This window comes from Halichoerus grypus, chromosome 7 (assembly GCF_964656455.1).
Source record: "Halichoerus grypus chromosome 7, mHalGry1.hap1.1, whole genome shotgun sequence".
NCBI lineage: Eukaryota > Metazoa > Chordata > Mammalia > Carnivora > Phocidae > Halichoerus > Halichoerus grypus.
Window position 1 is genome coordinate 80,066,079 of NC_135718.1, and position 19,486 is coordinate 80,085,564.

General features: G+C 41.3%; 1 protein-coding gene across 2 annotated transcripts in view; it reads left to right on the plus strand.

The window, feature by feature from the left end:
- The window catches only part of PRKG1 (protein kinase cGMP-dependent 1), a 1,234,019-nt gene that overhangs the window by 1,188,537 nt on the left and 25,996 nt on the right, over window positions 1-19,486 (plus strand). For both annotated transcript variants that reach the window (XM_036123403.2, XM_036123402.2), the window contains exons 11-12: window positions 17,037-17,176; window positions 18,116-18,205. In XM_036123403.2, the coding sequence (XP_035979296.1) occupies window positions 17,037-17,176; window positions 18,116-18,205 (230 nt within the window). The remainder of the gene's footprint in view (window positions 1-17,036; window positions 17,177-18,115; window positions 18,206-19,486) is intronic.

Below are 19,486 nucleotides of genomic sequence, written 5' to 3' on the forward strand. Positions count from 1 at the left end.
ACTGTATGGACAGAACTCCCTAGAGGGTGATTTTGTGACTTGTAGTTTCTTAAGTATCATTTTGTAAAGATTTTGGACAATAAAACTGTTGTCTTAGTTGACGAAAAAAAATTTATGTTACAAATTTGTGGATTCTTAAAGGTCTGAGGATCTCAAGTTGGGGACCTTTAGGTTACCAGCAAGGTGTTTTATGAAATAGAGGAGTTTACTCAGGATGTTTGAAATGCTGAAGGTTGCTCATAGACACTGAAACCACTTCAAGCTGAACAATTAAATGCCAAGCTGACAGTGGAAACCTTCTAGAGACTTCCCTCAAAAATGTCTGAGGAGACACCATTAACCAGAAAATTAGGGAAGGCTCAGTGTGAGCATATAAAAGATGCCCATATAAAATGTGGTTTAAAAAGACAAAATACCTGTGTGTGTGTGTGTATGTGTGTGTGTACACATGCATAATGTCCATCCCAGCAGAGAGTCAAAGGTAGTTCAGCCTAATTTTTTTCTCATGGATATTATATTTTACTCTTCCACACAGATGTTTATAGACTAGTGAAAACCATAACCTCAGGAATTAATTTTAATTGGAGTCCAGGTTGCAAAAACGTTAGATATGCTCATGAATGATAAATCCATAATGGGCCAGGTAGGCACAACCAGTACATTAGAAAAGAGGCACGTGGTTTTAACCTCTGAAGTGACATCTTCACATCGTGTGATTTTGCACTTCCCCAGAAACCCCTTGTGAAAATCAGAATACCCAGATTGTCTTCACTGTTCGCTGTGGACTAGCCGTTTAGGTGATGGCTCTTCCCCTACAATTCATCGTCCCCTGTTCTTAGCGCTCACTCGCTGCCTGAGAATATTAATTATTGGGTATGAAAAGTATTCTCCTCTGTGATTGTTCATTTGTCACCTGTGTTCGGTGATGCCAGAATTGGGAGTCTGGCCTCAGCGCTTTGACTGTGATCACACATACTGTTGTCATCACAAAGAGTGATCGCCGCAAATAGTGAATCGCTGCAACCTTGGCACAGGGGGGCAGTAGAGTGCACCTTCAGACCAGCACCCAGGCCACTTGTAGTGGGAGAGGACCAGGCTGAGCCCCATTCTGTTGTGATTATAGAACTTCGCTTCACTCCCCTCTGAAACTGATGCATGCAAGATCATGTTATCAGTATTATAGAGTGATATATTAAAAAGGACTGCCTTCACATGGACGAATTTCACATATGCACCATACTGTACAAGTATATAAAATGGATACCTTGAACCTACCAGTCCTTGGTTCAGCAATGATGTTGATCAGGTAAATAACATCATAAAAACCACATGACACTTTAATTTTATAATGGCATTTAAAACTTTTTCCCAAGTATAGATTATAAGATGATAAACTCTTGAATTGGGTATGAAGAATTAAATTTGAATTGTTGAACCCCATTTCCTGGTAGGACTAAGTTACAAGTTTTCTCATCATTTGGTATAAAATTAGCTTCGTGTTATTTTGCATAATGATATGCAAAGGCTTCTTAGCATGTCTTAATTTTTTATTATTTATCTTAATTTGGATGAATTTAAATGCCAGAGGATTTTTCAGGCAGGACAATTACTAAGTAGTTTATTGCCAAATTTGGAGAGGAGAACATAATTTTGGCGCCTAACAGAAACTTGAACCATTGTTCAGTGATGAGGCCAGAAGCTTGAAGAACTGGTCTTATATGAATGGGAATTCTGCTCTGAAGCTATTAATTCGATTTCATAAATACTTTTAGCAGAACTGATTTTAATGAGGTGAATATCAGACATGTCCTATTCACAACTATTACCTCCAGGAAGTCATCCATACTGCTTTTTTGTGTTATCTGGCAGAAACCATATTTTCTGACCATTTTTTTTTATTTTGAAGAATGAGCTTTTTAATTTGTTCAGTGCTGCCTGTTTATCTTCCAGAAGACCACATTTCGTTTATAATAGCACTTTCAGCAAAAGAACTCAGTTTTTTATAGATGATTTACTCATTAAAGCAGTAAGCGCTGCTCTAAGACACACGGTAATCCTCTTAATTTACAAGGTCTGACTGCAAAATACGGAGATTGATTTTACAGTCACACATGGAAATTAGTCCCATCGCTCTGTGGTCACATTCCTGATTTACTTTTGCTCTCGTCAGAGAGGTGCTTGCTTTTCAGAATAGATTTGCACAAATCAGCCTTTTTAATCTGGCAATGATGATGTGGTTTAGATATTAGATATTTAATCATTTTATTCAGCAATCCAATGCCTCCTTGACCAGAGCACCGTACTTGGATAAAGATATAGGGGCCAAGATATGGAAGACATAATCTCTGTCTTCTTGGCTTACATCCCGTCTCTATCACTTGTTACGTATTTATGTAGCAGGCTGTATGCTGGGACATACAGTCTAAAGTGAGGTAACCACTGCCTCTAGGGACTCAGTTTCCTGGGAAGGACAGTCATGTAAACCAATAATCCAATAATCAAAGTACAAGCAGCATGTGCGGGGTCATTCAGGAGGTGGCATCCTAAGACAGAGGGAGAGTTAGGGCATCTACAGAAATCACCCGAAGCATTACAGTACACTTCTGTAAAATATACCTACTGCGGGCTAGTTAATTGACAAACTGATATTAATCATGTTTTTAAATTAGTGATGCCACTTCCTTACTAAAATAATCAAGCCTGGCATTTGAACCCTGCTCTGTGACCTTCACATTGCTCCACATCCAGTATATCATTTCACCTTTCTAGTTACTCTGGGAGCAGAACAGGAGGCCTGATCTGCTTTTACTGGAAGGAAGTCAGGATTAATGCATCTCAGGAGCCTAAGACCATGCAGTAAAAGGGCTGTTATTGCCCAGAACTACTGATTTGTTTTGTTTTGTTTTTTTTTTAAGATTTTCTTTATCTATTTGTCAGAGGGAACACAAGCAGGGGCAGTGGGAGAGGGAGAAGGAGACTCCCCCTGAGCAGGGAGCCCGATGTGGGTTTCGATCCCAGGACCCTGAGATCATGACCTGAACCGAAGGCAGACACTTAACCGACTGAACCACCCAGGCGCCCCCACTGATTTGTTTTTAACGAGAAGCTTTATCTATCATTCTGGCTTCTAAAAATATTTAGGTTCTTATCACACCAACAACAGCCACCATGACGACATCAAACAAATGTCACATGTACAACCTTTGTTAAAAAAAAAAAAAAAATCTTCTAGAATTCAAGAACCTGTATTAGACCTAAATCTAGAATCGATGCTGTGATGATCCATTCTTCACACCTGCTTCTGTCAAACCTGCAGGGGCTCCCCCTTCTCTGAATCTTTTGCTGTTCTTATTTCCGTGGTAAAATGTCTGTGCAGGGGGGAAAAAAAATCAGACATTATAATGTCATAGCTAAAAGCTGGAGCTCTGGACTCAGATCTCCTAGATTCAGATTTTTCTGAATTTTTCTGGGCATGCTCAGTCATTTCCTCAGAGGTCACTTACTTCCGAGCCTCAGTTTCCCATTCTCCAGCATGAAGATAACAGTAGGATATTAAGCCTCACAAGGTTACAAAGAGTAAATGAGTGAAAGCCCCCAAATAGTGCCTCACACCATAGGTCAGTAAGTGTTGTGATACTATTATTATTAAAATATGCTAATGATAACTATCATGCCCAGCTCTAAGAAAAGGGGATGGAATAATTTTACTCTTTTTTTTCTCCCTTGCTCTGCTGAGTCCCGAAGAGCCAGAGGTCTTCATAATGACCTCGGTGACAGCTTCTATTAAATCCCTGCAAAGCACTAAAGCTCCATCCTTTAGGTTCGGTGCAGTTTGCTGAATCCTGTCGGGTTCCTGCACAGCTTCCTTCAACCATGGATCCCCGTTGGGGCATAGTGAGGGCCTGGCTCTTGCCACATGGACCAGACAGGTCCCCTCTCCTTTCTCCTGCACCCCAGCCCCACCAGAGGACAGCGAGGGAGGGGGCGGGGTGGCAGCAGTTCGCAAGCACCTGCCGCACGGGGTCACAGGGCCAGATGGGGTCGGGAGCACTGTCGTGGCATTTTTGCCAGTGCTTGGCACTGGGCGTCACACGCAGGCCGAACTGGAGGGCTGTGTCCACCAATGGAAAGCGAAAGGAGACTGAGAGGTGATTAAGGCAGCAGATAGGCGAGAAATCCATTGCCCAGTCAGCAGGGTTGTGTTTCATCGTTCTGAAAGGCGAACGGCTTAACTGCAAAGGGAAACCCCACGTAAGAGGGAAACATTTCGAGAACTTCTTCCCTGGCAGCCCCAAGGCAGTGAAACGGAGTAGCTGGGGGGATGGCAGGCAGCCCTCTGCCCCGAGGCCTCGCGTCCTCTGTCACCCAGGTGAGGGAGGGTTCCGCGCTCCGTGAAGACTCAAAGCTCACCTCGGTCTCCTGCAGCCTCTTCCCTCGCCGTTCGTCTGGTGGGCTTGTTATTAAAGGTCACCCTCATTTTAGGTGCATCCTTCAAAAGAATCTAAGCTGATGCCAATTATTGATGGTGATAAATAGTACTGATTTCGAAGGGAGTTATTCGGGTAGCTACGGACAGTCCCATTCAGTGGACACTAGCTGAGCCTAACAGGTGCAGTCAGGATCTAGGCACCTCCCAGGATAGTTTCTCAGTACGCATCGCCAGGAGTCAAGTCTAGCTCTGCTTTGACGTTATGCTCATAAAGATGTGCATTAATTCATCTTGTTACTGTAGGATATATTTTATACAGTAGCTGGAACACAGTTTAGTCTGCACAGACTACAAATAATTACTTGCTACACATCTTTGAAAGTATCAATTTTATATACTAGCTATCTATAGAAATGAATCTTTCTCGCTACAAGTATTTTAAATCAGTGTCCTAGTGTCCAGTAAAATGTTCATTTCTCCTCCAAAACCATGAGTTATTCTAGAAAGATCCATGTAAATCTGGAAGGCACTAGACAGGTCTTTCCAAGGGTTACGATATGGGTGATAAAACAGTATATCTGAAAGTTAACGTTTCGGTCACTCTTAACGTTTTCTGTGACAATTTATGGGCACATCACATTCAGCAAAAATGTATCTTTTATAAAATCCCTCAATATTTTTTGTGGGATCAGAAATAACAGAGGTGATTCCTGCCTTTAAGGAATGTCTGCCTTCTTGTAAATAAGAAAATAAGACTAACATATATGAAGAAAAGCAAATGAAATCCTTTTGTATTATATTAATGTCTAAATTATGCAGAAAGGTTCTTCATATTGCAGAAAGAGGGAGACCATTTGGAGCTGATTGGGTCGAAGAGGCCCCGGGAAGACACGGGACTCCAGCCAGGGCTTAGGGAATAGGTTGGGATTTAAGTGAACAGCCAGGAAAGGCCATTCCAGGCAAAGGTTACAACACAGAGGGCCACATGTCTTCACAGGCCACTGAACCCAGCGGCAGACCCACCCAGGGGTTGCGTGGAGGAGGGGTGAAAAATGCCCTTAGGCAGCCCATCAGCCAGGGGTCACTGTGGTCTGTTCTTAGAGGAGGTCAGATGTGAAGGCACTAGGCATCTGTGGGCATTAGGTCCGGTGATAAAAACATATAGAACACAGACTCAGCTCAGCTTCCACCTGTGAAATCAAAGAATACACTATAAGGCGACTGGACAGGCTATTTTTAGGTGGGGCTCCTCCCAAAAATAAACATCATAATTTCTCTTCTAAATAAGGTAGTCTACTTTGCGCCAGGAGGTAGCCCGTGTCCCTGAAAATTTCATGTAAACACTTTCAAAGAGAGATCTCATTCATGAGAAGGGAAAACAGGCCCCTTGTATATGTTAGGAATGTTGAAAATAGCCATGTCCTTAAAATCAAATGGTTTCTCTTGTTTTTTTTGGGGGGCGGAGATAGGAAAGAGCCACTCTGTATGTTTCAGGGTAGCTCATCAACTGTATACATTTGATTTATTGCTAATTCATACTCTGTCCCTCATATTAATATCCCCCACTGACACACAACAGCATGGTAGCTTGAACACTGAGCTCTGAGATCAGGTTCTGGGGGCTGGATGCTCAGTTCTGAGCCCCTGACCTCCAGCCAGCTGCCTTGCAAGTTCACGGTCAGAACAGAGAGAACTTCGGCACCCAAAAAGAATCACAGAAGCTCAACCCAAGGGAGCCAGTGCGTGGTCATGGCTCCGGTCACTGATTCCACATCCATGTGGACGGAGCAGCATAAATGTTTCATGGGGCTGTTTTCCATAGACGAAGTCAGCACGGGCAAAAAAAAAATACAAAATACATTTGGAATGGGCTTAACTGTATTTAAAGTACATTTATATTTGTATGAAATCTTGTGAAAAATTCCAAGTCCAAAAATAGGGAGGAAGGAGTTATCCTATTTTATTTAATATCAGGGTGAAGTTTGAGTATTATCACCTATCTCAAGACATTAAGAACAGATTATAAGCCATTGGTTAAAATCCTCCCAGTATGTAACAGAAACATCATAAAGTTTTTTATGCCTTATGTCTCAAAAGTATCACGAGAATACAAACACTTTCATGAGTGAAGCTGAGCACAGCGCACAGAGCTGAATTTTGCAATATGGGATTCTGTTTCATTTCAGCTGACTTTAAGCTTTCACAGAGTCAATAAATGAAAGAAATTGGAAGTGTCAACTTAGGAGTCTCAACTCCCATCTATGTGAAATTTCAGGTTATAAGTGTGCTTTAAGTATTGGAATAAGTAGGATTATGTGAAATATTTTAGTGATGAATTTAGAAATGAGTAAGCAAGTTGGAAACCTGCTACATGTAGTATTTCTTTATAAGGATGAATGAGATTGTGCATAGAAATCAAATATCGGTTGGGGCAAGAAAATATTTGATGATTTGATAAGGAAAGTGAATTTTTTTGCCCATCCCCCCACCCACCTCCACTCTGACAACCACAAGTTCATTCTATTTGTCTGTTGTGTTGTTGTTGTTTGCTGGTTTTGTTTTTAGATTCCAAAGATAAGTGAATCATATGGTATTTGTCTTTCTCTGTCAGACTCATCTTGCTTAGCATAATGTCCTTTAGGTCGATCCATGTTGTTGTAAGTGGCAAGATCTCATCCTTTTTTATGACTAATATTCCAGCATGTGTGTGTGTGTGTGTGTGTGTACGTACGTACCCATATATACACACCACATCTTCTTTATCCATTCATCTATTGATGAACACTAGGGCTGCTTTCTTGGCTATTAATAATGCTGCAGTAAACACAGGGGTGCATATATCTTTTTGAATTAATGTTTTTATTTACTTTGGGTAAATACCCAGTGGTGGAACCAGGGGATCACATGGTATTTCTAACATTATGAGGAACCTCCATACTCTTTTCCACAGTGGCTATACCAGTTTATATTCCCACCAACAGTCACGCATGAGGGTTGCTTTTTATCCACATCATCACCAACACTTGCTGTTTCTGGTGTTGTTGATTTTAGCCATTCTTACATGTGTGAGGTGATAGCTCACTGTGGTTTTGTATCTGTATTTTGATTAGTAATTTTGCACATCTTCTCATGTGTCTACTGGTCATTGTATGTCTTCTTTTGAAACATGTTTGACTGCTCTGCCCATTTTTTAAATTGTATTATTTGGTTTTTGATGTTGAGTGGTATAGGTTCTTTATGTATTTTGGATACTAACCTTTTATCATAGTCATTTGCAAATATCTTCTCCCATTCCGTAGGTTGCCTTTTGTTTTGTTGATGGTTTCCTTGGCCGTGCAGAAGCTGTTCGCTTTGGTGTAGTCCCAATAGTTTATTTTTGCTTTTGTTTCTCTTGCCTTAGGAGACATGTCTAGAAAAATATTGCTAGGGATGATGTCAAAGAGATTATTGCCTGTGCTTTCCTTTAGGAGTTTTATGGTTTCAGGTCTCACATTAATCCATTTTGAGTTTATTTTCATGTATGGTGTAAGAAGGTGGTCCAGTTTCATTCTTTTGCATGTGGCTGTCAAATTTTCCCAACACCATTTGCTGAAGAGATGGTCTTTTCCCCACTGTATATTCTTGCTCCCTTTGTGATAGATTAATTTGCCATATAAGCGTGGGTTTATTTCTAGGCCATCTATTCTGTTCCATTGATCTATGTGTCTGTTTTTGTGCCAGTGATGAAAGAAAATAATTTAAAGTTTATCATATCAATTTTAATAATCACTACAAAGTGAAATAAGGTTTACTTTACACAGCTACTCTACGGAAGAGAAATGATATATTTAAACTGCACATTTCAGTAAACGACTTTGATTCAATATAGGTAGCCTTTTGAGTCAATGAATCAGTGCTAATTCCTTAATAGGAGAAATCACAAGTATTCTTTGACTGCCAAGTGATTTCTTTAAAATAGTCCGTTTGTTCATTTAATTAAAAATAGAAAAGTATGATGTTCTTTTCCTGATCTTCCTCCAAGCTAAAAGTTAAATGTCTTTTTTGAAAACTATCTCCTCTATGAAAATAGTCTTACTTGGCTTTTGATCAATTTGAATTTAATCACATAGACATATCCTGCTACAGAACCGAATTTTAAGTCTGAAGGCAAGTTACAGAGCAAATGGAATTGACATTTTTGATGAGGGGTTGTGGTGAACATGGGAAGGAGAACAAAGAGAGAGAGAAGAGAGACCCTCTCTTGATTATCACTTGTGCAAATGGCAGAGGAAAATGCAGAGGTAAAATAAGCTATTTTTTTCTATGCTCCTTTGTTCTGAATGGTATACATGATGATATATGTATATATAAACCACTTAATGGTCATCGATGAAATAAGTTTTACATGTCAAATTCTTACCATAAAATTGTGTCATGGTGCCATGCCTCTGTTCCTCCTGTCTGAAAAGCTTTTCAACTATGGCATCTGTTTAAAGTCATAATCCATCCTTCGGCTTCCCTACCTCAGCTGACTATGTGTCACACGGGCTGTGACAAGTCCCTTATGCTCCCCTCCCTTGTGCGTCCTTTGGAACAAACCAGATGCTGTGATTCATTCTTAAGTTTTGGACGCTGACTAAGGAAAGGAAAACATCTGATGTTCCTGTGCAGTGCAGAGAGAGAGGTAAGGGAGAAGACTCTGAGCAACTAGGGAGAAAAGAAGTTTTAACCACCAGGGTTTTCTATCATGACTTACAGTAGTGTTCGCCTGAAACCATAGTACTATTATAGAGAAAAGTAATTCTCATAGAAGGACTGGCATGTTTTTGGTTAGGAAACGTTGAGGAATACAATCCAATACTACTGTGTGGAATAGGAGTTTTCTATGCACTTAAAAATTTTTTCTTTCTCGCATGAATATAGTAACTTCTTCTGAAAATGTGAGCACAGGAGTTTGTCATGCCCAAGAAGTTATCTGAGTCAAAGTGATGACGCTGGTTTTCCCTTCTCTGTGAAAGTGAAACTTCCTCAAATTCAGACAGACTTTTCCTGTCCTTTCATTTTCCTTCAGTTGGTTGGGACAACTAATTAAAACACAGATTAAATTATGAACTGTAAGAGTAAAATGCTGTTTACAAGTATCCACTTTAATTAGCATTCCCACATATCTTGATAATTGTTCTTAGTAGCATTTGTAAACTTTCAGAGTATTTTCACATATGCTATCTGATTTGATCTTACAATATCTGTGCTTATAAGGGGATTTTATTCCCCTTTTATAAGCGAGGCAAAGGCTCTAGGAGTCTGGGAGCCTTTAGAAGGCTCTAGGAGATTACAGGAGGTCGCATCTGATCTCAGTTGTACATTATTAAAATACTAAAGGCATGGCCCAGCAATTACCTATTATTTTGATGAAATAATTTTGTGATAATTTGCATATTTTGCTGAAAATAACACATGATCCTACTTTTTTTTTGGAAGTGAGGCCTTTTTTTAAAATTTAGGACTTGTAATCACAATAATTAAGTCCTAAAAAAGGATCATATTTTTTATAAAAATGTTCATCATTAACAGATACTGGAATAAAAATGGAATACAGTTTTAGGTAACTGGGGAACTTTTATCAAAGGGGGATTGATAAGCATAGAGAGAAATCTATTTCTAACATTTGTTCCTTAAGATATAAATTAAAAATATATCTCACAATCAATGAAGACAAGAATTAGAAGATAGACATAGTTTCTGGCTTTTTCCTCTTTAAAAAAAAAAAGCCTTTAAAAGCCTTGTCGAGGTATGATTTGCATCCCACAGGGTCCCGTCCCTTTGGCAGGTCACGTCCATTCCTGTCCCATCTCCAGCAACTACTCACCCACCTTCCATCTCTAAGCATGAGCCTCTTCTGCTGTGTTTTCTTAGGCTACACTTTATTTTACACCGTTTTTGTTTTCTACTTGTACAATTGAAGATCTAGTTCATTATGGACCCAAATAGCCAGGTGTTTCATGCACAGCAACTGATGCTGTCCGTTTAAGTCTTCATGTAAGAAATCATTTTAATTACAGCATCATCCAGAAAGCCACTTTCTCCCCCAAATAATGAAGATACAGCTATATTGCAAAATGAACTATGAATTATTAATAAAAAGGTCTGATAGACGAGTGGAGGAACAGATTCTAAGGACAAAAACTCTCAGCCCGAGGTGATGAGTCAGTTTTAAGTTTGTTCTCATCATAACTCCCCTTTTCAGGGTCAGGAATTGGGTCCAGCAGGACACAAGCCTTTTAAAGACAAGTGCCTGTCGCAGACAGAAATGGGGGCGTTCGTCTAGCCAGCGAGTGTGTCTCCAGAGCTCTCTGAAATGCTGGGGGCATTGCCTCTCAGCTTCAGTCCCGGTTACCTGGGGACAGCCTGGAGCCTGGCAGCTAAGAAGTTGCCAAAAGCGATGTCAGAAATTCCCACCTTAAGATCTGCTCGGCCCTAGGATGCGCTCGTTCAAATGGCAACACAGTGCTCCACACAGAAGTAACATCTTGCGAGAAGTGAAATGTTTACTAATTCTAGTTTCCGATATAACGCAAAGCATTGTTTCTGAAACAGAAGAGGAAGATCTGGAGTATTAGCGTTTTCTTGTTGTTTTTCCTATTCTAGGAATGTTGATCATAAAACCAGTGTGGTGCAAGGCTCAGCTGTCTTTTTCAAGTAGCTTCTCGGCCCTTCACCTGTTCCCTTGGTAGGTCTGAGACGGGTGAGGGAGGATAGGAACGGGCATAAAGTGACAGTGGCCTGTGCTAGCTCATATTTTCAGGACATTGCTTTGACCTGAAGGGACCATGACCGCTGGAGGCACCTAAGAATCAAAGCCGCTAATATGCACTGAATGGGTGCTCTGTTCCAGACACTGGGCTTGATAGGTGGGCCCTTTTATTTCATCTTCCCAAGTAAACTGAGGATTATCCTCACGTTATGGATAAGGACAAAGGGACAGGGTGTCAGAAATGCATCCAAGATCACAAGCCCAAAAATGGTTGAGATTTAAACAAAAGCAGTGACATTTTAGAGCTCACACTTTTAACCCAGGCTCTAGCCTGCATGCTGGCAGGGGGTGGGGGGGTGGGAGTCTGCAGAGGAAGACAGAGGCAGGGAGCATGCCAACACAGCTAGGCTGGGAAGGATTCCTGGGGAAGGAGGGGAAGAAAAGCACACATGCATTTCCTCCTCTCTTGCTTGCCTGTGTCCACACGGATTTCCTATCTCTAGCTCACCCAACTGCAAAATCATCATCATCATCTCAAGTTGACAGAAGCAGACTTAGGGTAATTCATTTGGCCAACTGGAAGAATAAAAAGCAAACTACATTTCACCTTCAAAATTTTCATGGGTTTGTTTTGTGAAAGCCCTTTCATAATAAAGCCTAATAGCTTTATTATGAAATTTGTATTAAATACAAACTGCTATAACTTACCCTGAGAGTTCATGTTGTACAAAAGAATATGGCAGGTCCTTTAAGGAGATGAATAGTGTGGTTCAACCCAAACTTGAGTGGATTGTTATGCTGTATATAACCTTGCAAGGTCTTTGCATTCATGGGATTCTAGCGGAGTGGTTCCCATTGAACCAGGATCCTTTGAGAGAGCCAGACACTAATAAATAGGTAGTACAATCTAAGACAGACTTTAAAATTTATTTTCCATGAGAGTCATTGTGTTTACTCATAAAAGGGATAAATGCTAATTGTACAAAAGTTAAGCAATTCAAAAAAGCAAAAAGAAGTAGAACTGAAAATTTCCCTAAGGGAAAACCATTATTAACATATTGGGAAACACATTTCTGACTCTCTTCCTAGATTTATTTTAGACAGAGATATACACATACATACAAATTATTTATGGGATCATAAAATGTATGCTGGCTTGTATCCTGTCTCTTTATATATGACACATATATATGTTGTCTGTGTAAATAAATTTGGGGGGCATATTTTTCCATAATAAAAAATGACGACTTAGAATAAGTTTTTATTTAAATTCCAGTTAACATCCAGTGTAATATTAGTGTCAGGTGTACAATACAGTGATCAACACTTCCCTATACATCACCCCGTGCTCATCAGGACAAGTGCACTCGTTCATCCCCAGCACCTGTTTCCCCCATCCCCCCCACCACCTCCCCTCTGGTGACCATCAGTTCTCTATAGTTAAGAGTCTATCTCTTGTTTTGTCTCCCTCTGTTGTTTTTTTTTTTTTTTCCCCATTTGCTAAGTCATCCTTTTAAGGCCTAGTTTTTTACAGCTGCATTGCAGGGATGTACCATAATTTATTTTTCCACGCTTCTCTGGATGGACATTTAGATTATTTCCAAATTTTGCCATTAGACACAATCTAAGAGTCGGACATGTCGGTTAATCAGGAGAAAATTTTTCAGAGCATTCACTCCAGCAGAAGGCGCTATGTCTGCTGAGTTACCTCTGCCAGTAGTCCTCGGGCGGTCTGACTTCTCGGTTACAAGCCGGGATCCTGCGAGTCTTGTGTCCTCCTAGTTTAAAATGGAAGTGGAGATTCTAAGGGCTGTCCTCTAAGGAACTAGACAGGTCTTTACAGAATGCAAAGGATGGTGGTTCCAGACGGTGGGGCTGTCTCCACTCAAGCAAAGACAAAATGGAAAGCCTCCATAGATGAGCTATTTGGCTCTGTAAACTTCTTCTAATTAATACTTACTAAATTGGAAACTGATGCAGCTGACTCCCAATCATCTCTGCAGCTTTTACATGCATGCCTCTCTTGGGCAGCAACCACCTGCCACCCACCAGCTGTTAGCACCATATCCCTCCCCCCACCTCCATCCTTTGAATTCCACAAGGAGAAGCCATCACTCAGGCACCCCAGATCCCCGAGCATCCCCTGAGGTCCCTAGGGAAAAGCCAGTGAGGCTCTGGCATTTCCAGCATGGGTGAAGCTTCATGGTATTTACCGCACGGTTCAGTTTTTCTCATGGAGTCTCTCCGAGGGAGCCAGTTCCATTAAACTCTCATTTGTAAAGCATCAATCACTGTGCTGTCAGTTCCTTTTCTCTTCAGCTGAAGGGAAGCAGCATATACAACAAATAGCTTGGGCCAAAAAGACTGGAGCATGAACCCAGTTCTGCTACTTGACAGCTCAGTGGCCTTGGGCAAGAAATGACCCTGTCTGGTAATCCTCGGTTAGCTCCGCTGAAAAATGGGGATGACAGTAGTCCCTCAAAGGGGTGCCTAGAAGATTAAGGGAGAAAACTCACTTATTATGCTATTCCTGACAATATGAGCTTTATTGATGTTAGCGATGTTAGCTATTGTTGTTAGTGATGATGAAGTCTTTGTAAAAACACAACAAAAATCTCATCCTCCCACCCTTAAGAGTTGATGTTGGGACTAAAAATAATGCATATGGATGTGCCCAGCATGTATGTGTTTCACAAAGGCTAATTCCCATTTCTCTCTGACAGCCCCGAGCTTCGTTTATTTCCCTGCATAGACTCTCCCTAATATACAGTACAAAACTACTGAAGAAATAGCAAAGTAGATACATGTTTTTACCTCATATCCTGACTACAGTGAAATAAACATCTGTGTGTGGGTGTAACAGTGATGAGCTGGTTAGAACGAAAATGGGCAATATACGGGGAATCGTGGAATGTGTTCATTGGAGGGGAACTCAGAACTCAGGAGGAGTGCTGGCTAGGAGATGAGTCGCAAACAAATGGCCATGGTCTCAAGACGTGATGGACCCCAAGAGCTCGTTGGCAGCCAACTGGACTTTGTTCTAGAGATGATTTTATTAGCCTAGTAGTCTCCCTGGTTGGGAATGGCATTCAAGGAAAACGCTGGGTTAAGAAAGCATCTTGTAAAAATACAAACTGAAAACTGGAAGCTGAATCACGTGGGTATTTGGCCATGTTTATTGCTTGTGCAGTGTTGACACGTAGAAATCATTTCTTCCCTTCCATGCCTAATTAAGGGCACTTTGGGACCAAAGAAAAAGACCAAATAACCCATGCTTGTCCTTATAGCTTCCCTTGTTTTTCTCCTGTTAAGCTAAGAGATACACAGTGTGGAGCTGAGACCCCAGCTCCACTGTGACTTTGCCCATGATAAATCGTCATGGTTCCTCATGTTCCCTCTTTGATTCATGCAGTCAACAGATATTTAATAGGCATTTACTCTGTGTCATGGATAGTGAGTAAAAAGACCCCCCATCACAGGCTGCTTACAGACTAGTGAGAGGAGACAGGAGCTGAACAAGTAATGAAAAATAGTCTGTGTATGCGCTTGGGATAGAGCTAGAGAGAACAAGAAAGCAGGGAGAGGGGGGTGGTTTCTCTTTTATGGAGGTTGGTGTGAGGACACACCAATGAGGAAACATTTGAGCAGAGAACTTCGGGAACTGAGAGGGGGACTCCTGGGGATATCTGTGGGAAAATATTTGGGCAGAAAAGTACAAGCAGATAGACTGAGGCACAGGCTTGCTCGGTGGGCTCCGGGAATAGCAAGGGGGCGAGCGTGACCCCAGCAGAGTGAGTTAGGGAGTAGCTGGGGTCTAGACCTCGTAGTCTCTGTGACAGCTTTGTCTTTATAGGAGCGAGATGGGAAGGCACTGGAGTGTTCTGAGCAGAGGAGTGAGGTGATCTGGCTTTGTTTGGCAGACATGTGATGTACGCTATCGAGCAGAGCCTGCTGGCTGGGGCAGGGGTCCAGCAGACAGACCCTGGGCCAGTTTCCCACCCATGGCACTTTCTCACTTAAGGTCACAGTAACTCCATACGGTGTTCTCTCCTCAGCAAGAACTGGGGCTCTGAGAGCGAAGCAACTAAGTAAAGGCAGGGTTGAGGTCCAGACCTGTGATGACCCCAAATCAGAGTTCTTTCCTCCCACCCTGTGTACAAGTAAAAACGTACATCATCATCACTACGAAGAATAATGGACAAGTTTTCCATCAGGTGTGTAAGCCACCCAAGACACTGAGGTCCTTACACTAAGGCTCCGAAGAGAACATGAGTTCATTTCTTCTCTGGTGTTTAGCACTCTGACACGGCTTATTTTTCATGCTGTCTGTCCAGATTTCTTCTAGAAGTGTGTGTTCACATTTTGTGTTTTATTATGAACTACAACTGGATTCATTTGAATCACAGTCATCTGTCATCTGAAAGAGTTTCAAAGACCCATAGAGGGGCCTTTGGCCGCTTAAGGCAAATTCGAATTTCCATTTTTCTCTCTGACCTGTCATAGAGATTCACAGATGCTAGCCACAGCCTGAGGCTCATTGATGTGAAGTGTCCTTGTGTTGTCGTCCAAGGCCCCTACCCTGTGAATGTCCTCTTGGACTGTGTTCAGTCTGTACACGTGTGCATGAACAACACCGTGAAGAATCGCACTGCTGGGCAGATGACGCAGTAAACAATTCACAACTCCAGGGGGCAGTGATCCTTCAGCTGAAAAGCAGAAACAGCTTGCCATGTCATTTACCCAAGGCTTTCATGACTTCCAAATAATGCAGGCTTAAAGATTCTGTTTGTGGCTCCACAGCACTAGAAAACTCTTTGCTGTTGCTATGAAGCAATTAGCTCCATCACCCAGATCTCTTCCTTTCCTTACAAGTCACCTTGTTGAGGGGCACCTGGTGGGGGCACAGTCTGTGAAGCCTCCCCCCTCTGGGTCTCAGTTCAGGTCATGATCTCAGGACCATGGGGTCAAGCCCCGTGTCAGGCTCTGTGCTCAGCAGGGAGGCTGCTAGAGATTCTCTCCCTCTCCCTTGATCTCTAATAAGAATAAATAAAAATCTTAAAAAAAAAAGTCATCTTGTTAGCATTTTTTGTAAAACAGTGACCCACAGACCCACAGCTTGCCTGAGGACTGGTATGTGGAGAACAAAAGCCCCCGGGAGCCATGTGGGACTGCGCCAATGGTGTGGAGGCCATGGAGATGTCCCAGCCCAGCTTAGGCTTTCCCAGTTAGTACGACAAAGCGGTCAGCTTTGAGGGCAGACAGGATCAAAGCCATCATGCATACTGGAGAAGAAGAAGAAAAGTTTTCAGAATCTCTTGAAAATTTTGTTTTAATTGGGAGGAAAGGCCAGACTGGGCAGTAGGAAGAGAAGGGACAGGACGTGCCTCTGCAGTCTCTGCAGAGAGAGGGGTCTCCTATGGACACGTCCACCGGCCAGGACCGAGGAGGAAGAGTCGTAAAGACCCATACGGTCCTACATCTACCACACCTACTGGAAGAGACATTGGAGAATTTCGTTTTTATGCTCTGTTGATTGCAGGAGAGAAACTCTGAAGTATGCTCCGATGCATCATGTGATATGAAATGAAATAACACAGTGAGAATCCAATTCACTTTCCCTCTTCCAATCCCAGTAGACACAGCACTAAGTGAGCATCTAGGTACCCTCTATCTGGTCCAGTGGAAGGACCATGGACAAGGGCCGTGGACCTGGATTTCTGCCCGGCTCCAGCAAGCACGTAGTGTGTGACTCAGGCGGCACCCGAGGGGGTCCCTGCTGTGCTCAGCACACTGGGTAATTTGGGGATGAGAAGGCACTCTGTTATATTAATGCTGTGGACTTTTTCTCACTTATTTTCTGTGCTTTTCTTTAAGGTCCAGTTGAAAAGTGAAGAATCCAAAACCTTTGCCATGAAGATTCTCAAGAAACGCCACATTGTGGATACGAGACAGCAGGAGCATATCCGCTCAGAGAAGCAGATCATGCAGGGGGCGCATTCTGACTTCATAGTGAGGTAAAGACCCCACACCCCCCGGGCTGATGTGCCCACTCTCCGTGGAAAGTCAAGCCACCAAACCCGTCGCCACCCCTGCTCACCATCACACATTTCATTCACCCAGGAAACATTTTTAAATCTGATTTTAAGAAAGTTTTGTTAGGCTTAAAAAAAAAAAAAAAAAACCTGAAGTTTGATTCTATCCTTTTTTTTTTTTTAAAGAATCAGATTCTGTGAAAAGAACGTTTTTCCCAAAGGAGATCTCTCCATTTCTGACATTCCATTTTATGCTCTCTGTGACTGAAAAACCCTACATAGACTTTTGGAGCTTGAAAGACAAAAATACAAAAATCAAATTATCCTCCCTTTGAATACTAATATGTAAATTTAATTTTTTGAAGATTAAAAAAATGAAATGACTGTTCCATATCCGTATTTTCAGAGCATTAGAGGATAACAGGGAGTTCTTATATACCAAAAAATAAAACCTGTTCTAGTTAATTTGTCAGGGGCACTTAAAAACAGGGCATAAGGTGAACTTAAGGAACAGCAAGGGAATTTCATACATGTCTATGTTTGTAAAGTATATCTATTTTATATGCATGTAGGTTGCATGTTTATCACCACTCAATGTGGCTCAAGTGTCCATGCTTAAAACATCAGCCAAACTGGGACCCCAAGAAGCCACCTTGGTCCATAATCCTTTGGACTCCTCCATTCATTGCCCAGGAAAGACTAGCCCCTACACCATACATACCTTAGTCAGGAGCCTGTTGCCTCCTTTTCCCTATTTGCAAACAGATTTCCTTTAATCTTTCCTAATCCTTTCTTTCCTTTAATGACATTTCAAGCTTGGTAAATCAAGTATAAGACTGTAATCTGAGCACTTAAAGCATTTACATTCTTTTCAAAGACAACAATGTTTATAACCCTTGTTTTCTTGTTTGCAATTCACAGATTGTACAGAACGTTTAAGGACAGCAAATATTTGTACATGTTGATGGAAGTGTGCCTGGGTGGAGAGCTCTGGACCATTCTCAGGGATAGGTAGGAGTTTTAAGAAATGTCTATCATTTCTCTAAAAATGTAGTTGACTATGATGGTCCTAAGAAGAGTCCATTATAAAGTATAAAAATCATATTTACATGTTACATATGCTTATATTTCAGAAAATAAGTAAATATGGGCTACAACCCACCGTACATACATGCTTTAGTCAATGTGACGCTCACTCTGTTTCTGATTCGTAACTAATGATAAAGGCTTAGTCCAGCATGGAAATGGTAACCTAGCAAGGTATATGCACAGGTCTTTTTTTTACCCTGAATATCAGAATCAGCTGACTGTATGCCTAGAATTCAGTTTGTTGCTGTGACTGAAGGGAACAGAGGTAGGTTATAGTTGCTATCTGGATTAATTGTCAGCTTAATTGCTTTACTCATTGGCCAGATGGGCAGTCTGCCTTTCCTGACATTGAGAATGCTTTTTTCCCCGAGTTACTTTTTCTTCTGGCTTTACATTGCTCTTTGGTTTCAAAATTAACAAGTTCTAGCCATCTTCTTTAGGCTTCAGCCGATCTTAGGAAAAAATGAATCCACTTATAAGCAGTATTTCACGTAAACAATCTAATTCAGATTGACTTATGTTTGCCCTTTGAGGGCAAGTAAATTCGGTCTACTTAGTGCTTGTTTCTATCTCTTATTTATAGAACTAGCAAACTAAAAATCTATAAAATGTCCCAGGAGATCATTACCAATCCTAAATTTTTACTTAAAAGACAATTTTCTTTTCCTGTGAACGATCTTTTGCTCGTTTCCTATGACTGATCAAACATTTAGAAGTCATCCTTGTTCCTTTGAAGGTTCACCTTTTGACATCTTTTCTTTTTTCATATTTGTTACAGTCTTACCCACATTCTCCTTCATTGGGTAACATCTTACTGAAACTCTGTTGTAGACTGCCCTGTTGTTGCCAGAAAGCCTTGCTATTTTTTGAAAACTTGTTACTCTGTAGATATCCCAGAACAGTAATTAATAGAACCCAGAGTAGCTTATGAAGTCTCATTCCTAATAGCATTCTTATGGTAACTAACTTACTTCATGTCTTTGGAAGCATTGACCTTTCAGGTCTTATCCCCTTTGCCTTCCTTGTATGTATCAATTGGATTTCTTTTTACCTTATCTTGTCCTAATTACATTGATGTTGTGTTTCACTTCTTTAAGGGAAATAAGTATATAGGGCAATGCATCATGTTGGCAGTAGGGGCCAGGGTAAACATCTGTACTAAGATGTTTATAGTCCATTATTACATTATTTCTAATAATACTT